At 39.1% G+C, this 20,548-nt stretch overlaps 1 protein-coding gene across 3 annotated transcripts; it reads left to right on the forward strand.

Moving 5' to 3' along the window:
* The first annotated feature begins 1,670 nt into the window (after positions 1 to 1,670).
* On the forward strand, positions 1,671 to 17,971 carry rnf44 (ring finger protein 44). Of its 3 annotated transcripts, none has more exons than XM_058649821.1 (11): positions 1,671 to 1,998; positions 6,925 to 7,117; positions 7,870 to 8,092; positions 8,239 to 8,406; positions 8,795 to 8,968; positions 9,069 to 9,230; positions 12,058 to 12,173; positions 12,925 to 13,012; positions 13,387 to 13,508; positions 13,603 to 13,702; positions 13,799 to 17,971. In XM_058649821.1, exons 2-11 carry the CDS (start codon positions 7,011 to 7,013, stop codon positions 13,859 to 13,861), a joined length of 1,323 nt encoding a protein of 440 aa, XP_058505804.1. In that variant the 5' UTR covers positions 1,671 to 1,998; positions 6,925 to 7,010; the 3' UTR covers positions 13,862 to 17,971. The 3 variants fall into 3 exon arrangements, with proteins under 3 accessions (XP_058505804.1, XP_058505803.1, XP_058505805.1); XM_058649820.1 differs by lacking the exon at positions 1,671 to 1,998 and adding an exon at positions 4,318 to 4,730; XM_058649822.1 differs by lacking the exon at positions 1,671 to 1,998 and adding an exon at positions 4,319 to 4,730 and having other exon boundaries at positions 8,239 to 8,358.
* Positions 17,972 to 20,548: the final 2,577 nt, after the last annotated feature.

Here is a 20,548-nt window from a genome sequence, read left to right on the forward strand (position 1 = left end):
TATCGGGTTATTACATGTGTATTAGAATGATGGGACATTGAAAAAGTCATACAATATGAAGACACAAAAATAATGTAATTGTCATAGTAGCCAATATTAAGGCATGAAAAGTAGCTTTTAATCTACATGTAAGTAGTATTTCCAACTAAGTGTTAAAAACTGTACCTATGTACAGTAACGCAGTTGTGTAATTGGGCCACCAGGTGGCACTACAGCTATTTCTATGCAAGACAAGCACATCAATTTTGTACAAGTTGATACCAGGTTATTTCTAAACTGTTACACATGCAGTATTATACTAAATCAGTATAACTTGTGTCACATGACAGCCTACTCTATATACTCCATATACATACAGTCAGAGTAAGAACAACTACATTCTTCTCTATGGAAACCGGAAGTGCTCCTTCTTTAGATTTGCAGTAAATATAGTGTATTAAATGTGTATGCATACATTATGTTTATCTCATTGTCCTGTTGATTCAGTGACTGATGTGATAACCTTCAGTTAAGTCGGTTCCGTATTTAAGAGACGCTTACCCATTTGTGCAATTACCGTAAACTTGAGACCAATTGCGCACTGCTTTGCAAGTGCAAACGGTTGACTCGTAGTAGTCCAGTTGAGTCTCTTCAGGAGAATGAAACTAAAAGGGCAGTCAACACTACTTCCTTTAAAAAAAATCTAATTAATAAGATTTGTTAGTTTTACCAATGCTATAATGACCATACATTTTAATTATTTCACTTTATTGGAACACATAAAGTGAAAATACTGAAGAAAATATGGAGTTTAAAGTATATAGTTTATAGTCCAACTATATTCGATGTATTGTTATAGTATATCCTCCCGTGTAACCGTATAGTATATCATTTTATGTCAGTTTCATGTATTATAATGAGTATCTAATTTAATATCCTAAATATCTTATAATAATATTATAGTTACAACAGAAAAAAATAAATGTGCGTGAGTGTGTGTGGAAGTTCAGACGTCACATTATTTTATTACCATTTACTATTATTTATTACCACTATTATTTTTAGATTATATACCTACATTTTTTTACTACTATTACTTTTTACACCCTTTTTTTGCAAATTTAGCTCGCAGTGTCCATATTTGTGTTATAAACTTGTGTTATAAACACTGTTGACGACTATGGAGGATGATAAATTACATTTTAATAAATAAATACAGAAATAAATACACAAATTAATAAATAAATGCAAAAATTAATGAATAAATGAAAGACTAAATTGAAAGTCGGCAATAAGAAAAAAACATTCACAAATACACTTCTTAAAAGTATTTATTCATTCCTGTATTTGTTGTATATTTTTCTTATGTATTCATTTATGCATTTATTTATTCCTGGATTGACTGATTAATTAATTGTTTCTCTGCCTCCATAGACTAACATATTGCGTTTTATTAGCTACTTACACACACTTACACGTGTGTATGTGTGTGTGTGTGTGTGTGTGTGCTCGGCCCTGCGTATTGCTATATACCAAATCTAAGATGACATCTTGTCTCATGTCAGTGTCAATATAACATCAGCACTTTTTTATTTTGATATAGAAAAACAAAGTTCTCTTCCGATTCAGACTGGCGCCTTTATTCTGTGCATTGCGGTAAAATGGCAGCCCAGCGTCTGCTCTCCGCTATCGAAATGCGCAGAAATGGGGGTGTAACAGGGAAGTGCAGAGACCCAAAACAACTGTGGAGCTGCTCTATCTTTCCTTAAACCAAACACAGAGTCATTACGGAAATACCCGCCGCGCTGTAAAGCAACAAACCCACGTCACGCGTGGACAGAATGTCGTGGTAACAGGACAGTCTGATGTTCAGCACCTTTTTCTGCAACAGTGGTGAAACCCACGGAATGTTCCACACGGGAACAGCTGACCGTAGGTTGCCGCACTTAGCCTGACGAAATGTGAACAATACGTGAGGGAAATATCAGCAGGATCAGATGTTTGCATCTTAACAATCAGGTGAGTGCATCCGTGCTGCTGTTACTGATCGCGATCATGTCGCTGCGTGTTTACAGGATGTGCTTAAGCGGGTTATTGGGTCTGTCATCCTGCTGCTCAACCTCCAGCCCCTCCTTGTTTTGCTGCTACCGAGTGCGATGTTGTAATGTTTACATTTAGTGTGTGTTGCAAAAGCCCCGCTCCTCTCCTCCTCGAGACCACCTCTATTATGTGATGACTTCACTAGTTTTAATAAATATAGTCCATTGCTGCTGGTGCTGACTGACACTGAGATAAGTGTTTATTAGCTCTCACTAAAAAAAACAGGCCTTATATATAATCCTTAAGGCCCAATAATTCATAATTATCAGGTGCAGCATCACAGCAGACAGCACAGCCACATTAACGGTCCTGCATTCTCACATGAACAACAACTCCCATGGATGTTTCTCACTTGATCATGCAAGTGCACTGTTACATAAGCAGCTGTAGAGTAGAGGCTACAGTAGGACACTGTGGCCTCCTGTGACAGTGGCAGAGCTACAGTAAAGATCCACTAATAATTAAACATTGGGAAGGGGAGGGAAATGCCCCAAATCTGAACAATTCTTTAAAAAATACTTTTGGTTGACTAATGTTGTCTTTGCAGGTTGATCTTTCTCCTTTCTCCTGTGGACACTTTTAATGACAACATCATATTCTGCTTATAATGACAGAGTTAGGTAAAAGTAACTACAGTACAAAGACATTTCTATCAGACAGACAAGGGGGATATAATTTAAGAGGGAAACTAAATTTAAAAAAGCAGCGTGCTAGGACAACTTTAAAAAGTATGTGTGTTTCAATCTTGGGGCTTAAATTATGGTCAAACAGATGAATTAAAGCAAAGTAAAAACATAAATTAAAAAATATACAAAATACAAATTTTAAATAAATATAAGGATGAAGAACAGCAGTTTAATCCAGGATAGTAATGGAAATGGTTGTGTTTAAAGACAGACATATTGTTGTGTTGTAAAACATTATATAAAATATTTGGTGATGGAAAAATGTAGTCACTAAATTGAGTTGTGTGTAATAGGATTGGGGTAGGTACATAAGTTTATACTTCTGCCTACTCCTTTTCAAACATGTGACAAGATGTAAATGTGTTAAATGTGGTTAATGTTGCACATGTGTTTGAAATAAAAAAAACTATCAAAAACATTTGTTTTTGTTTTTAAACAAACAACAATAAACAACTTGTATTTGATTCCTGTATTCAAAATAATACTTTCATAAAGAAACCAAAGCATTAAAAACCAAAACACACTTTCAAATTGAAAGTTGTAGCTGAATGTCCCTCACCTCACCCTTCCTTTCTGAGTGTTTAGTTTGTCCTTTGTGGGCTACTGTACAAAAGCATGGTGGTCCAAAATGGTGTCCTGTGTAGAGCTGACCCTTCTCCTGATATGAATATAAAAGGCTCATTCTGGAAAAACAACAACAACAACAGCAATGTACACACTTCAGTAATATTATTGTATCTTAAATGTATTTCTGCCATATGAACACAATTCCACCTTAAATTCACAACTGGTGCTTTAATATTACTTTAAGGACTTTTGGTGTTTGTGAGAAACCTTTATTTTTGTTCTAATTCATGTTTGCATTTTTGGTCTTTTACTACTTGCATATATTTAACACTGTACTGCTGTATTTTGTTTTATGGTGCTATAAACAAAGTTATTGCTATTCTCATTTACAAGCACTTATTTTATGTATATTTTATGTAATTTAGATGGAGCTATAGTGTCCTTGCCTTATACACCGATGGATAGTTCCATCTATAACAGTGCACCACTTTTTATAAAAATTATTTAGTCTGTCAAGACTTCACATGAAAACAACAGGCATTAATTAACTACAATTAACTGTAGTAGAGTGCAAGGGTGAAACACTAAAAAGTACCTTAAAAGTCTACTTTAATATGGTTTAAGGTGAAAATCAAACCCTGTTACTTCTCTCTCTATTTTCTTCTGGTATCTGTTGTTGTTGTTGTTTTTTTGTTTGTTTTAAAGAGCAAAAGCTGACTTTGCTACAGGTGACAAGATACAGTAAGCACATGAGACAAAGTTTTGATTCATTATAAATGTGTGACAGGATTGTGGATGTTTGGTTAAATCATGTATCAGTAGTTACTGGTGTCTTTGTAACCACTCAGGGGGCCTATTGTTTATAAACTACTCATAACAACAGGAATTGCTTGTTTTGATACATTGACTGTCTGGCTGGCTGCCGTCTGTGTTTGCTCCGCGCTGATTGGTCGCTCGCACAGCGGGGCGTGGTTTCGCCATAACAATGCATTTCAAGGCACACACACGCGCCAAGCACTGTTTTCTGTTGCTGTGCTGCTAATGTTGTTCCGCACGTATAACGGTGTCTCGCACTGAGGTGAACGCTGCCGTGAACCCGCTGGATATTTGAGTTTGTTTTTATTTCTGGAGCAAAAACAGAATCTATGTGCAGCAGCTGGGGGCGTTGTGTTAGCTGGTTAGCGATAGCAAGCTAATAGAAGCGTCCGTCGGGGACATTGTCAAAAGAGAATCTGTCGGAGGAAACAGCAGCGGATTCCTAGTCGCTCTGCGTCCGTGTCTTATGGTGCTCGTCTCTCTGCGGTTACACGGGAGGATAAGTTGATGGGAAACGACGTCTCTGAAGCGGCAACACCTGACATTTCCCCTTCACACCGACCGAGCAAACTAGCAAACAAAGTAAGATGTGGCCAACTCTCGCTGCTAAATGTCTTCGTTCAGTTGTGTGTGTGTGCTACGTGTTAGTTACATGTTAGTTACGTGTTAGTTACGTGTTAGTTACATGGTTACAATGGCGCAGTGGAGACTGGGGCAAGTGCACTGAGCACACACTAGCATGCGTGCTAAACGGCGTGTTAACGGATCCGCAGTTGAGCCCTGCTGTGTTTGGACAAAGCGTTAGCCTAGCACGGCTAAAGTTAGCTGCTCCCCCTCAACAGGGGGCATTGGAACGTCTCTGGCAGCGAAGAAGCAACGACTTCCACGGCGATAACGTGTCTTGGCCCCACGGCTTCATTTGTATAACGTCTGTAATGAACGGTGAAAGTGTGCCGTGGCCTCCTAAACGGAATGGTGGCGAGCGGTGTGCTTGACCTACCATATCTTTTGTTGTTGCTTTGTCTTTGAGCACATGGCTTTCCATGTTTTTGTTCAAGCAGACTACAGCGACCCCTGCATATTATGTTCCTGAATAAGATATCGTAATTATACATTTATTTGAAAACTGAATAAATTATTTTAACCTTTTTGGGGAGGTTTTTATATTGAGTGTGTTTTCTCTTTATTAGATATGTCGTGTATTCATTTAACGGTCTTAACCTGTCAAATTAGAGAACCGCAACAGAAATCAAGCTGTTGTTTGTTTTCCGTTGATGATAACTTCTAATAATAATAACAACGAACATAATATAACATCAACAACTGTTGTATTCACATGACAAAGCACTTCACCATATCAACACATATCAGCAGAATAAATACAATTATACATTTAGAATGAAGAGGTTAAATTCATTTGTTTAATGAAAGTAACATGGCGTGTCAAAGCAAAAAAGTAGAATTAAAATCAGGGAGACCTGTCACTGAAACAAAGGTGAGAGGTGTACAGTATATGCTGGACAGAGACTATAGACATATAGATGTCTTACACTTGTCATACACACCAAGCTGCTCAATGTCAAGTTGTAATTATTTTTGTTTCTTTTACTTGCATATTAATTTTTCATCATGTATATGTTTTTACCATTTCACAATATTGGAATATTGTGATATCTTTTTGAGCTCATATCATCCACCCTGATTTTTGTTCGCAAAAGGTGGGGCTTTTTTCACATAACTGGCCCCCTCCTCACCACACTACACATTTACCAACCCTGACTTTGAAATCGCTGCTATAGAGAGCCTAAAAATTATATATATATTTTTTAAAGAGGTTGAAATGTATTCTAAAATGGCCAGAAAGCCATAAAGTCATTATATCTTGATGTGTCTAATCCTCAGACAACATCTATTCTTAAAAATGGAAACTGTCTTATACATGTTTTAAATGTGGACAGACCTCCTCCTCTGTATTTTTAATCAGCAAAGCAGCAACTCACAATACATTCAGAGCGCCAATCACAGGAGGCAAATGTCATCTCACAAGAGGGAAAATGAAGCGTGGAATGAAATGGGACATGGGAGTATTTTTGGACATGCAGATTTCAGTGTCAGAGAGCATCTGGGCTCGTCTCACACACTTCCTGTATGTCCATGTGAGTAGACAAAGCAAACACACCATCCAAATGGTGAGATGCTGGTTGATGCTCGTTATTAAGTATAGTGTTTGCAAACCAGGTCTTTTGAAAGAAAATCTAAGAAGCCTGAAGGACATCGGCGAAATCCGAGTTTAATGGTGAAATGTGTGATTCATTGAAACAAAAACATAGTCACATGCTCAACATCTGCTTCAGTAAAACACAAGTTTGGAAATATTTTCACTGTGCCTTTTATATTCTGAATTTGTGGGGTGGGGGGTGTATGACATGGCACATTGAAAACTGCAGTGTTTGATTTATAACCTAATTAACAAAGTGTTGACTCAATACCTCTACTTTTCCTGAGAGAAATTACCAACTAAATCTTTTTTTCAACCCTTCTTTTATGACCATATACTGAAATAATTATTTTTAACATCAGGTTTCATCCCACTGGAGTGTGTGATTGGAGCTGTACACATAACTGGCACAATTATTTTGCTAAACTATGGTTTAAATTATGCTTTAATTTTCCATAATGGCTGAACGATGGTGTTCTCAGTTTATTGATGATGGGTCTAAGTAGCAAACAAAGAAGGATGGTTGTTAATTTGTCAATTTTGTGTGTTTCATTGCAGGGTTGAGACAATCAGAGGCAACATAAAAGTGCCTCCACTGTACGGTTTCCTTTCCCAGAGCGTGACTCGTCTGCACGACGTCACCAATGCGACCATGGGAAATAGCAGTAAATAGGCTGCCACCAACAGCCCCCTTAAACCCCAGGAGGTTCCTTGTAGAGCCCTGCAACGCCCCAGTGCATCTCAGGAGAAGGTAAAATGTCTGCTGTTTTTCCTGTTTTAAGATGTTTTTTCTTTCCTACAGACATATTTATTTTGTTAGGAATACTGTCAGACCATGAAAGAAATCAGTCAGCGTTGTGTGTGACTCAGGTCATTGGTATGGCAGAAAAGGAAAGCAGTGTTTTTAAGCACCCAGGCAATGGACCTATTAGATGTGTTTTTTAGCAGAAACAAATATGTGCAATAACATTAACAATGGCTCTGTTCACTCTGTCAGTCAAGACAATGTGACAGTTAGCCAGCATGAAAATGGGAAAGCTTGTGTTTGTTTGTGATCAGTTTAACTCCTGAACTAAAGGACATATTTTGATGCAATTTTCCAGGGATGTAGGTTATGAGTTATGAGGAAGATATATATATATATATATATATATATATAAATAAATATGTGTATGTGTATGTGTGTGTATATATATATATATATATGTATGTATATGTGTATGTATGTGTATATATATATATATATATATATATATATATATATATATATGTATATGTGTATGTGTATGTATATATATATATATATATATATATATATATATGTTAAGTTGGTGATCCAGATACAGATTGATGACAATCTGTATCTGACAATCTGTATACAGAAAGATGTCCACCATGAAAAGCACTTTTTTAGAGAAACTGTACACTGTCCATTTATCTAGATAGATGATGATATTGAACATTCTCTGCCAGTGATTCATTGTTTTCTATATCATCGTGTAGCCCACCAGTGAGACGCCAGTGGGGGAGAAGAGACAGACCTGTGCTGCACACTTCCCTGGTCCAGGATGAGAACTTCCATCATCTGCTTTTCTCCCAGCATCACCAACAGGTTCCTTTAGATGAATCCAGACAATACAGCCACACCAGCACAGCACCACGCATGCTTCACCCTGCTGCTCACCTGCCCCAGCAGAGTCCCATCATGGTGGATCTACACGAGCAGGTAAGAGAGCCAGAACAGCCTGGTGGGTAAATAATCATACGCCGACTGATTTTGTCTGACCAAAATGTGCAGAATTAAGACGTGCAAAAAAGCTTCTGTTTTACACTGTGGAGTCACCCCATCTCCCCTCCCACTCTCCTCAAAAGATGCACCAGGGATCAGTTCCAATATCATACACTGTTACGACGGTGACGACCCACGGGTTTCCCATCCACACCGGGCAGCCCCTTCCAGGGTGCAACACTCAGCAGCTCCCAGCATGCTCGGTAATGTTCAGCGGACAGCTCTCTCTGCTCTGCTGCCTTCCTCCTCCTGTGAGTTTGAAAAGGAAGAGCTCAAATGTCAGTGGCATCTATGTAGCACACCATACCAGCCATGCAATATGTCACGTTTATGACTTTAGAAATTTCATAATGTAGTCTCAGTGTTGGCACAGTTATTATCATCAACAGTAATTATGTTATTGTGACATTTAGTTTGTCAGCAAGAGTTCAGGATCATAATATGGTTATGGTTTTGTTGTGTTTAAGTCCACACATACAACATGCTATCATTGTTAACTACCTTACTGTTAATAGAAATAAGCTCATTTACTGTGGTTAGGATGAGATTGATTGTTGACATGAAGAGATTTTGAAAGAAATAATTGACCTGTATCCATTTTTGTCCTTTCTTCTGTATTGTCCTTTCTCCCTCCTTCAGCTCATACAGGCATGTACCATGCAGCATATGCCAGTGTCTTATCAAGCCTTTCCACCGCTGATCTCCAGCGAACATTTTGTATTGCACCCGACCCCATCTGTACCCCCCCACCAGCCTCCGCACCTTACTCCTTTGAGCCAGTTTGTCCCTTTACAGCCTCAGCACCCACGCATGGTGAGTGTGTGTGTGTATATATATATATGACACGTTTATGTAACATGTATGTGTATCTTGTGATCTTGTGAGTCTCAAAGGCAATTATTTTCCCTGTCAGCCTCTACAGAGGGTAGAGAATGAAGTTGACCTAAGAGGGGACCAGCACCCATTAGGGACCTTCTCCTACCCTCCTTCTCTTCACCCACCAGCGCTGCCTCCTTCTCTGCCCTTGCAGTACCTTCCTCAAGAGCCTCTGCATCAGGAGCTTCCCTTCGGAGTGGTAAGACAAAAACACGTTTCTCTGAGAAATAGACAGTTGAATTAGGTTTGATGATGCATTTACCATGAAATCAGGGTGAATAAAGCCAATTGTTACCTGTTAAACACAAATACAGGTTTCTTTGCTCCATATAACAAAGAATTACAACTGTATAATTTCAGTTTTCAGAACTAACATTCGAGAACATCATTATTACCAGGATTGGTAAACACTGATCACTGATTACTGACATTTAACGGACCAAACTAGGGCTGCACGATTCTGGAAAAATACATGAATCCCGTTTTTTTTTTGCTTAGAATTGAGATCACGATTCTCTGGCACATCTGACGTCTTCAGAGTGCCGTCACAGGAAGAGGCACAAGAATAAAAGTGAACAATGCCGAACTGTAGATCATGTAAAAAGACTTAACAAACCTGAAAACATGGGTTAATCTCCAACATTTGGCAAGAAAGTGTCTAAAATATCATCATTTGACTGAGGGGTCTGATGTATTTAGCGACAGCACGGCTGAAAGCCTACGACCGCGAGACGAATGCGAACCTTTATTCGGCACAAACGCGGGTCGGGTGGTTCTGTGATTCTCTTCACTACCTCCTGGGTTTTGGAAATGATGGAATCACCAGTCTTGTTCATTCAGTTGTTTAATTTTGTAGAAAAAAAGCAGATCACAGACATGACACAAAACTAAAGTCATTTCAAATGGCAACTTTCTGGTTTTAAGAAAAATTAAAAGAAATCAAGAAAACTTGTGAAAATTTGTGGTAGTCAGTAACAGTTACTTTTTTAGACCAAACAGAGGGAGAAAAATTATGTATGGAATCACCCTCATCACAATTTCTTAACCAAAACTAACACCTGCATCAGATTAGATCTGCTTGTTAGTCTGCAGTTAAAAAGGAGTGATCACACCTTGGAGACCTGTTGCACCAAGTGGATTGACATGAATCATGGCTCCAACATGAGAGATGTCAGTTGAAACAAAGGAGAGGATTATCAAACTCCTTAAAGAGGGTAAAATCATCATGCAATGTTGCAAAAGATGTTGGTTGCTCACAGTCAGCTGTGTCTAAAATCTGGACCAAGTACAAACAGCATGGGAAGGTTGTTAAAGGCAAGCATACTGGTAGACCGAGGAAGACATCAAAGCGTCAAGACTTAATAACTTAAAGCAATATGTCTTGAAAAGAGAAAATGGGAAGAAACTGGAGTCAACGTCTGTGACCGAACTGTAAGAAATCGCCTAAAGGAAATTAGATTTACATACAGGAAAAAAACAAGGTTACAATGGGCTAAGGAAAAGCAAACGTGGACTGTGGATGACTGAATGAAAGTCATATTCAGTGATGAATCGCGAATCTGTATTGGGCAAGGTGATTTTGTTTGGTGCCGTTCCAATGAGATTTATGAAGACGACTGCCTGAAGAAAACATGCACATTTCCACAGTCATTGATGATATGGGGCTGCATGTCAGGTAAAGGCTCTGGGGAGATGGCTGTCATTACATCTTCAATAAATGCACAAGTTTATGTTGACATTTTGGACACTTTTCCTTACTTATCATTTTTCAAGATGATAATGCATCTTGCCATAGAGCAAAAACTGTGAAGACATTCCTTGAAGAAAGACACATAAGGTCAATGTCATGGCCTGCAAATAGTCCAGATCTCAATCAATTGAAAATCTGTGGTGGAAGTTGAAGAAAATGGTCCATGACAAGGCTCCAACCTGCGAAACTGATCTGGCAACAGTAATCAGAGAAAGTTGGAGCCCGAGTACTGTTTGTCACTCATTAATTCCATGCCTCAGAGTAAACTGCTATTAAAGCCAGAGGTGGTGCAACAAAGTACTTATGGTGTGTTGAAGTGTTCTTTTATTTGTTTGTTTTTCATGATTCCATAATTTTTTCCTCAGAATTGAGTGATTCCATCATTTTGTCCCTCTGTTTGGTCTAAAAAAGTAACTGTTACTGACTACCACTTTTTTTCTTGATTTCTTTTAGTGTTTCTTAAAGCCAGAAAGTTGCCATTTGAAATGACTTATTGTGTCATGTCTGTGATCTGCTTTTTTTCTACAAAATTAAACAACTGAATGAACATCCTCCAAGACTGGTGATTCCATCATTTTTGCCAGGGGTTGTAGTACATACACCTATAGAGAATGGCATCATACAGTATTGTTTCAACTAGCACTAGGCAGAGCCAATTATTGGTGCAAAATAAGTGTATTTCTTTACTTTTTTATATATATATATATATATATATATAGTGCCAAATCATAACATACATTATCTCAATGCTCTTTTCCCATGAGCTGATGACCTAAATTCTATTACCACAAGGTGGCAGCTTTGGTTGGTGGATGCATGTGAGTTTGCAGAGGTGATAAGAATCCTTTGAGCGCTGTCTTTGTTATGTTAACTGAAAAATCAATCCATCCCCGTTCTGCAGCCGCTGCTAAACCTGCGAGTTTATCTCTCTGTTAGGAAACCTTTTCCACAGAAAACTTTCAGCCATGCTTGGATTGTTGTGGACCCCACGTCACTAGTGATCAGGCAGTTATAACTTAATATCTTTTTTTTTTATTGTGACACAGCATTTATTTTCATCACATAAAAAAACTCCAAATCCCAAGCTGCCACGTTGACACTTAAACTTAACAACCAAAACAATTGTCCCAAACAGTCACATTAGTGTTAAACTGCATTGTTTATGTTTGTACTAAAACAGTTGAACTTTCCATCTTCACACAGGGCAATAAAAGATTGCATTCACTTAAATCACAGACTTGTATTTTACCCAATTCCTTTGTGTGTTTCTCTGCAGCCATATCCCCACATGTTGCCCCGACGAGTGAGCGGACAGAGATACCGGTTGCAGCAACCTCTCCCCCCTCCTCCACCCCCTCCTTCTTATTACCCAGGCTTCCTCCCCTACTTCCTGTGAGTACCTGCAGTAAAGATGCCCTGCTGTAAAAACACACAAACTGTCAATCCCGCAGTTATTGACATGGATGTAAACATTCCTTCTATTGTTCTACATGTGTCAGAACACTGCTGCTGAGTCAGTGAGGCATCTTATACTTTTACACCTCTGTATTTTAAAAAGGAATGGACCATTAGGCCATGTGTCCATCAAGTGGAATAGTTCAGTTTGGTACAGTATGGTATGTGTGTGTATATATATGTATATGTGTATATATATGTGTGTGTATATATATATGTATATGTATATATATATATATATATATATGTATATATGTATGTGTGTATATATGTATGTGTATATATATGTGTGTATATATACTGTATATAGATATATATGTATGTATATGTGTGTATATATATAGATATATGTATGTATATATGTGTATGTATATATATATGTATGTATATATGTATGTATATGTGTATATATGTATATATATACATATATATGTATATATATACATATATATGTATACATATATATGTGTATACATATATACACATATACACATATACATATATATATATATATATATATATATATATATATATACATACTGTACTGTACCAAAGCGAGCCGTACCATGATGGAAATGCAGCACAAGAAACTGATGTTCATTATGAGTCTTTGCAGAACACATGCTCCTTATAATAATATAATAAACTCAACCTGACCTGTTGTTTACGTCTCCCTTTCTCTGCTCAGGTCGATGCTTCCTGTGCCTCCAACAGCAGTGGGCCCAGCCATCAGTCTAGACCTGGATGTGGATGATGTTGAGATGGAGAACTATGAGGTCAGTGCGGCGGTCAGAGGAAAACACACTAGAGGCCACATTGAGCCTCTGTTTGGTCCTTGTCTACAGAAGTAATGTAAGAATATTTGTATGCGGAATCCTTCGTCTAAAAAGGGGCTCTGGTAAGCAATACTGTCAGACTGGCCGGTTCTAAGCCTGAATAAACCCGGTGTAAAAATCTCTGCTAAATGAAATATGCGGATCATCCACTGTGGTGACCAAAAGAAAAAAATACAGCATTGTGTAAATTCAACTGAGGATGGTTTGTCCTTTCTTTCTGTATTTCCTGGCTATTGTCACAGTTTAGTGAGTCTTAGTTTTCGTATTGAAATTTAAATAACATTCTGTGTGTGTGTGTGTGTGTGTGTGTGTAGGCATTACTCAATCTGGCTGAGAGGTTGGGTGAAGCGAAACCACGTGGACTCACAAAAGCAGATATAGAGCAACTCCCGTCCTACAGATTCAACTCAGAGAATCATTTATCTGAACAAACGCTGTAAGTCTCTTCCTCACCTCTGTCATCAAACTTGTACTCTACTATATTTATATTTATTGTTCGTCCCGGTAACTGTTTCCTCTCGTCCTGCCAGGTGTGTTGTGTGCTTTAGTGACTTTGAGTGTAGGCAGCTACTTCGGGTATTACCCTGTAACCACGAATTCCACGCCAAGTGTGTGGATAAATGGTTAAAGGTAAGTTGAACCATTCACACTGTTGTATGTGAGCGCTGTATCACACAGCAGCCTTTTTTTGTTTTGATCACTTTGTGCTTTGTGTTTCACTCTCAGACCAATCGCACTTGTCCCATCTGTCGAGCCGATGCCTCGGACGTTCACCGGGAGGTGGAGTGAGAACTTTCTCTGAGCTGAGTGCTGAACTGGAAACCTGCACACTCCAGAGTCTGCCCCAAAGCTGGGGACACCTGCCACCGTACCTGCGTCCTCCAGTAAATTATAGCTTACCAACCCACTACTCCTGCCCCCCCACCCCCCTTCCTAAAATGATAAGCAATCCAGGATTGTTTCTGGAGCCTGTTGTACCTCTGCTGTGCTTCATGGTCTGAGTCTCATGAAACCCACTGCCTATCGCAGCCTAGAGCCAGAGTTCTGGGATCGCCAGCCAGTTTTTTCTCTGCCCCCACTTTGCAGATTCCAAAGATTCCCCCCTGCAATGCATCATTTGCTGCTTTTGTTTACAGGGTTTCATTTTTCCGTGACGGATTAGGTCGTGGTGTTTGTGAATAGCGGGCGTCCTGCGTTTGGAAGAGGCGAATCAGGAGCGTGGAGAATCGTAAGCTGGACACCTTGTGCTATTAGCAGATAATTATAGGAACACGCCAACATTGGGCGTCTGTGTGTGGAAGGCGACGTCTGACCGGCACAGATGCATGATTGTGTGTAAGGTGTTGGGCAAATTCACTTGTTAATGTATGTTCTGCAATAATATATTGATCATTTCAACTGTTTTATCCCTGATTAGTTTTTTTATTTTATTTTTGCCAATGCTTTTGTGAACGTGTGACCTTGCTGTGGTTAAATGCATATTGTGTTAAGCCTGAGGTTATGGGACGTGCAACTGTGGGTTATCTTCTAACCCAGATAATCCACGCTGGGACACAGATCTGTACAAAAGCAGTTGTGGATTAATGGACTGCGTCTTTTTTTTTCTCTTTTTTTTTTTGAGGTCATCTGGCATAACTGCACAAGTGCTACAGCCACATCAGCATTGTTCCTCTGGCAAGTGTGTGTCCACGTGTGTGCGTGTGCATATTGTGTGTGTTTGTCCTGTCCACAGACCCAATGCATTGTGTAACCACTGGATACAGGGCAGCATGCTAGGATTTGCATGAACTGTTGATTCAGACTAGCAATATTTTAACCAAGCATTGCCACCAAAATTATCAAATTTTAAGAAAAGAAAAGACAAAGACGCAAAAACTAAAAGAACTGCTTGCTTATTCAGAAAGCGCCATGAGGGAAGACTTGCATGTTGTTTCCACACTGACTGCGTTAAAGGATGGGAGTTGGCGCCTGAAGGCTACGCTGTTGCCATAGAGCTCTGGAGGCCTGTGCAGAAAGCAATATGTGCAGTGAGTGGCGAGTTTCAAATGAACATTTTCTTGCCCTTTCAGAAAAGACTGGGCTTTTTATTTCTTCGTCTGTGAGCCAAATCAATATACAGATATAGCCTACTGTTCAAGATTTCAGATCTGCCTTCTAATGACCTTGACAAGCACAAACCTATAACTAATCCTGAAAACACTTTGTCATTTCCACCTGTTTGAAAAAGTTTCTTTCTTCTTCTTTTTTTAGTTTATTTATTGCTTTTATCTTTTGAAAAACAACAAAAAAACATTGAAGGAAACAGTTGGAGCACTAACAATGTCTGTGTATGGTATATGTTATATTCTGGTAACTTGGTCGGGTCGTCAGTCTGAGGCCATGTTAGCGGTGTTGTAAAAGAGCGACTGTATGTTTACCTTCAGTGTCAATGCTTTTCCATCGTTTGAAGACAGAAGAATGTTGAAAACCCTTCGTAGAAGTCACTGGTGGCTCTCCAGCTGTCTGTCCCCTCTGTGATCAGGACGGCCCTGTCGTCGTGTAGAAACACTGGTCGACTTCTAGTCCCCAGCTTTTGTGTTCACACACTCACAGACACACACACACACACACACAGAAAAACCTGTTCTATTTGGGGTGGGAGGGAGAAGAGCAACAAACGAACTCTGACTCTGGATTCACTCTTGTCTCTTAGCGGCCCCAGTAAGCACTAAAAGGCATTTGTAACCTTTGCTTTATTGTGTGAAGGGATCTTGCCTCTTTTCTTTTTTCTTTTTGTCCTTTTTGTTTCGTTTCTTAAGTGAATGTGAGTCTTTGACATCTGTGCCACCTTCAAGAGAAAAAAAGAAGCCATTTAATGAGTTTTAACCCACAGCTTTGAGAATTAACCTATGTGTACATATCTATTCGCTGGCATATATTGTATGTTAAAAAAAATCACTCAGGGCCTCTCAGTATATATAAAAAAATAAAGGAGAACAGTCCATTTTAAATGGAAAGGATGCCATGAAAAGGGTATATCTGACTTTAGTTTGGTCGTTTTTTTCCTCAGACCATAAATAATTTAATGTAATCAATGGTAATATTCTGTTTTGTCTGAAATAGTAGATATTATATCATTTAACGACAGGCATGCAAGAAAAAAAGATCAGTAAATATGTTATTAATATTCACTGAAAAGAGGCAATGTACACTGCAACTCATTACAAGTGTATTATTCAAACCTGTTTGACTTTTTTTTGTTTTTGTTCTTGTACTAAAACCATATGTTGAGACATAGCGGTTGTGATCCCGTTTTCTGAACGTGCCGTGGCGCACACTATCCTACCTAATTCACTCCCAAATCTACTTCAGAGGTGTTTGCATGACTTTTTAAAGAGAAAAAAAAAAGTTAACCAAGTGTGTTATAGTGGAGGATATCGCAAAATCTGGTGGGGGACCTATTTAACGGTGCACAATATGCATGCTTGTCGACCAGATCCCAACTGATTTTTAGCTCTAGTTGGCTTTGGATTCTGGGGGTTTGGATCTTAACGCTCAGCTGATAACTGCCATGCATTGTACTGCACACATTTGTAATAGAACTGAATGACTACAAGATTTTATTGCGCTAACTTCATTTTATAGGAAAAGAAGAAGAAAAAAACACTGGTCTTGAATCCAGAAATTCTTACATACATTGTGTTACTGTTATTTGCCCTAATGACTGAAAAATAACATGCTCTGAAACTACTGTAGTTTATCAAAAGCCATAGTGAAAAGGTGCTAGATGTTCTGCTTTTAGGTATGAAAACTCACCTGCGTGAATGCAATAGTTTGTCATGGATCCCATGTATTCTTAAAGCATGTTCTACTAATACCCCTGAACAATGTCAGTGAAAATCAATATAGTTTAAGGGATTTAAAAAAAAAAAAGGAAAAAAGAAAAAGAGAGAGAATAGTGTTGTCATAATTATTTCAGTGTAGTACTGTTTGTGCCTATCAGGCTCTTCCTCTCAGTGTATCAGTATCTTTAAAATGTATCGTTCACATATAGATACTTTTAATTCATGTTGATGTAAGCACTATGATTATTATTCTTACCTTTTTTGGAGTAAATATATAATTGACAATATTCAGCTATACCCTGTTAAATAAATACATAAATAAATGATAAAAAAAAAGAGAAAATCTCCCGTTAAGATCTAGGTAATGAAGTAACTTTAAATGATAAACTGAGAATAGAGTCTTGTAGTCTTTCTGTTAAGCATCAATAAATAATCTCACAGCTTGTGTGGTGCAAAAAAAAGAAGAAAAAAATGTGTTCCAATAAGCAGCTAAAATTTATTTAGGATTTGTGATTGATTGCTCCATAGATGCCATTTAATGTTTACCAATGATTTTTTCTTTCTTTTTTTTTGCTGTGGTGGGATAGTGGTTTACTGTTCTTACTCTCCCTGGCCTCTAGGGGTCCCTCGCCTGAACACCAGACTACCCACCCGCTAACAGAGCCAGGGGCATGTGTTCTGTTCTGTGTTAGGCAGATATTATTATTATTATTTTAATTTTTTTGCTTTGGTACTTGCACATTTACAGTTACCTCATTTTTTTTCCATGTTTGTATGGGGGGGGGGGGGGGGAGGAGAAAACAACTAATATATATATTATATATAGGAAATGGTTCTTATTAATGTTATAATTTTTTCATTCCATTGGAATCATATTGTTTGTAGCATTTAACATAACTAGTTAGTGTATTATATATACATCTGTATACTGTTTGAAATTTTTAAGATTTGTACTTTTTTTAAATGAAACTTGCTAGTTATGCTTTACCAGGTAGTGCAATCATATTTTTTTTTAATTGTTGTGGCTGATCTGAGAGGGTTGTTCACTAATAAATGTATGATGTATACCAATATACGACACGTGTGCCGTTTGACTTAAAGCCACGCTACGTAACCTCTGGTGAAGTTGTTCTTCTGCGTCTGTTTGGTCTTCATGAACACAAATGATGTCACTGAAAATAGTTCCTCACTTTACTAGCTCAATGCTTGTGTTGCCTCTGTCTTGACATACTGTAAAACAAACAACTTCCTGTGTGCAGCTCTAAACAAGGCTGTACTGTGGAGCTTATACAGTATTTGATCCCTCACTGTTTTTGTAAGTTCAAATTAAAGGTCTATACTTTTAGTTGTAGGTTTATTTTAACAGGGAGACACAGAATATCAAAAAGAAAATCACATTATTGTGCAATTCATTGAGTGAAATAAGTTTTTGACCCCCTATAAAACATTACTAAGTTCATGGGGAGAATCCCTTGTTGGCAAGTACAGAGGTCAGAGGTTTCTTGTAGTTGATCACCAGGTTTGCACACATCTCAGGAGGAATTTTGGACCACTCCTCTTTGCAGATCCTCTCCAAAGCCTTAAGGTTTTGAGGCTGTCACTTGGCAACTCGAAGCCTCAGCTCCCTCCACAGATTTTCTATAGAATTTAGGTCAGGATAGAATAGAATAGAATAGAATAGAAATACTTTATTCATCCCCAAGGGGAAATTGTTTTCACACAGCAGCAATACAATACAAAAAAAGGAGTAAAACAGTGAGAAAATAGTGCACTAATAAAAGAATGGCATAAAGGATCTCATGAAGAGATGATGTGCAGTTGTGCAAATGAGCAGTCAGTTCTTTACAGAGAGTTGTTGTAAGTCTTGATGGCTGATGGCACGAATGACTTCCTGAATCTCTTGGAGAATGTGCTGGAGAGGATGATCAGGGTTATCCATGATGGAAAGCAGTTTGTTCAGCATCCTCCTCTCCTCCACCATTTCCACGGTGTCTTGTTTGCGGCCGATGATGGAGCCGGCCTAACAGTGGCTGGATGGTGTTGAAAGCGCTGGAGGAATCAAAGAAAGCGATTCTCACAGTGCCTCCAGCAACATCCAGGCGAGTCTGAGCTTGATGCAGCAGATAGATGATGTGTGTGATGGTGGAGGAGGCAGCAGCAGCAGCAGCAGCAGCAGCAGCAGCAGCGGGCTGTGTTGACGTCTGGAAGCTGAACCTGTTGAAGAAGAGGTTCAGCTGGTTCGCCCTCTCGACGGAGTCCTCTGTCGGTTTCTCCTTCACGTTGAATCCGGTGATGGTCTTCATTCCGGACCACACCTCCCTCATGTCGTTCTGCTGGAGTTTGGACTCCAGCTTCCTCCTGTAGGTGTCTTTGCTCTGCCTCAGCTTCTCCTAAGGTCACGCTGTACCTTCCTCAGCTCCTCCTGGTCCCCGTGTCTGAAGGCCTCTTTCTTTTTGTTGAGGAGAGTCTTTAGATCCCTGATAATCCAAGGTTTGTTGTTGGGAAAGCAATGGACAGTCCGGGCAGGGAGAACTGATGCAGTCTGTGATGCAGTCTGTCATGGAGTTGATGTCCTCCCCATGTGGCATTCAGAGTGCATCCCAATCAGTAGACTCAAAGCAATCCATGTCAGCCTCCTGTGTCCTCCTCCTCACTGAGCGGGTGGCAACAGGAAGCCTCTTCTCTACCTGGGAGTCAGCTGGACCAGGTTGTGATCAGACAAGCCAAGGGGATGAGGACTGTGGCTGTGTATGCATCCCTAGCATTTGCATACAAAAGGTCAATTGTTTTATTGTCTCTGGTGGGTCAGTGGACATGTTGGTGGAAGGTTATTAAAACAGAGTCCAGGTTGGTGTGGTTAAATCCCCAGTGATGGTGATAAACGCAGTGAGATGCTGTGTCTGTAATCTGGACACAGCAGAGTGGACACTGCTGTCTACACGTCTACTGCTGCTGCCGCTGCACCAGCCACAGCAATCACAGAGGTGTATTCCCTGGGGAGGTAGTATGGATGCATTCCCACATGTCGGGGATACTGGCTAGGCCTCTCCATGACCTTAATGTGCTTCATCTTAAACCACCCCTTCGTTATGCCGTGGCTGTATGTTTTGCTGGAAGACCAAATCTACGACCCATTTTATGTTTCCTGGCTGGGAGGAGTTTGTCACCCAGGATTTCACGGTACAAGACCCCATCTATCTGTCCCTCAATGCGGTGAAGTTGACCTGTCCCCTTAGCAGAGAAACACCCCCAAAGCATCATGCTTCCACCTCCATGCTTGACAGTGGGGATGATGTTCCTGAGGTCGCAGTCTGAATTCTTCTGATTCCAAAAAGCTCGAAAAGAAATTATAATTATCTTAGAACATGGAATGTACAGTTTATACGTGAAGAAAAAAAAATCTTTTGTCATGGCACGTAACCTCACTGATACAATTCCTTTCCTGTGACTATTTCAAAATAAAAGTCTGGTTGTTTCACTATTTAAATGCTATTAATTTGAAGGTGCAAAACTGAAATGTTTGTTCTGTATTTGCAGTCACTGTATCCTGAGTGTTATTATATTGTTATATATTATTATAATATAAACATACAGGCATATGTCTGTGTGCTTCATATTTATTTTTATACAAGATATCTTCGACTCATGTTTT

The sequence above is a fragment of the Solea solea genome, chromosome 14, assembly GCF_958295425.1.
Source record: "Solea solea chromosome 14, fSolSol10.1, whole genome shotgun sequence".
Lineage (NCBI taxonomy): Eukaryota > Metazoa > Chordata > Actinopteri > Pleuronectiformes > Soleidae > Solea > Solea solea.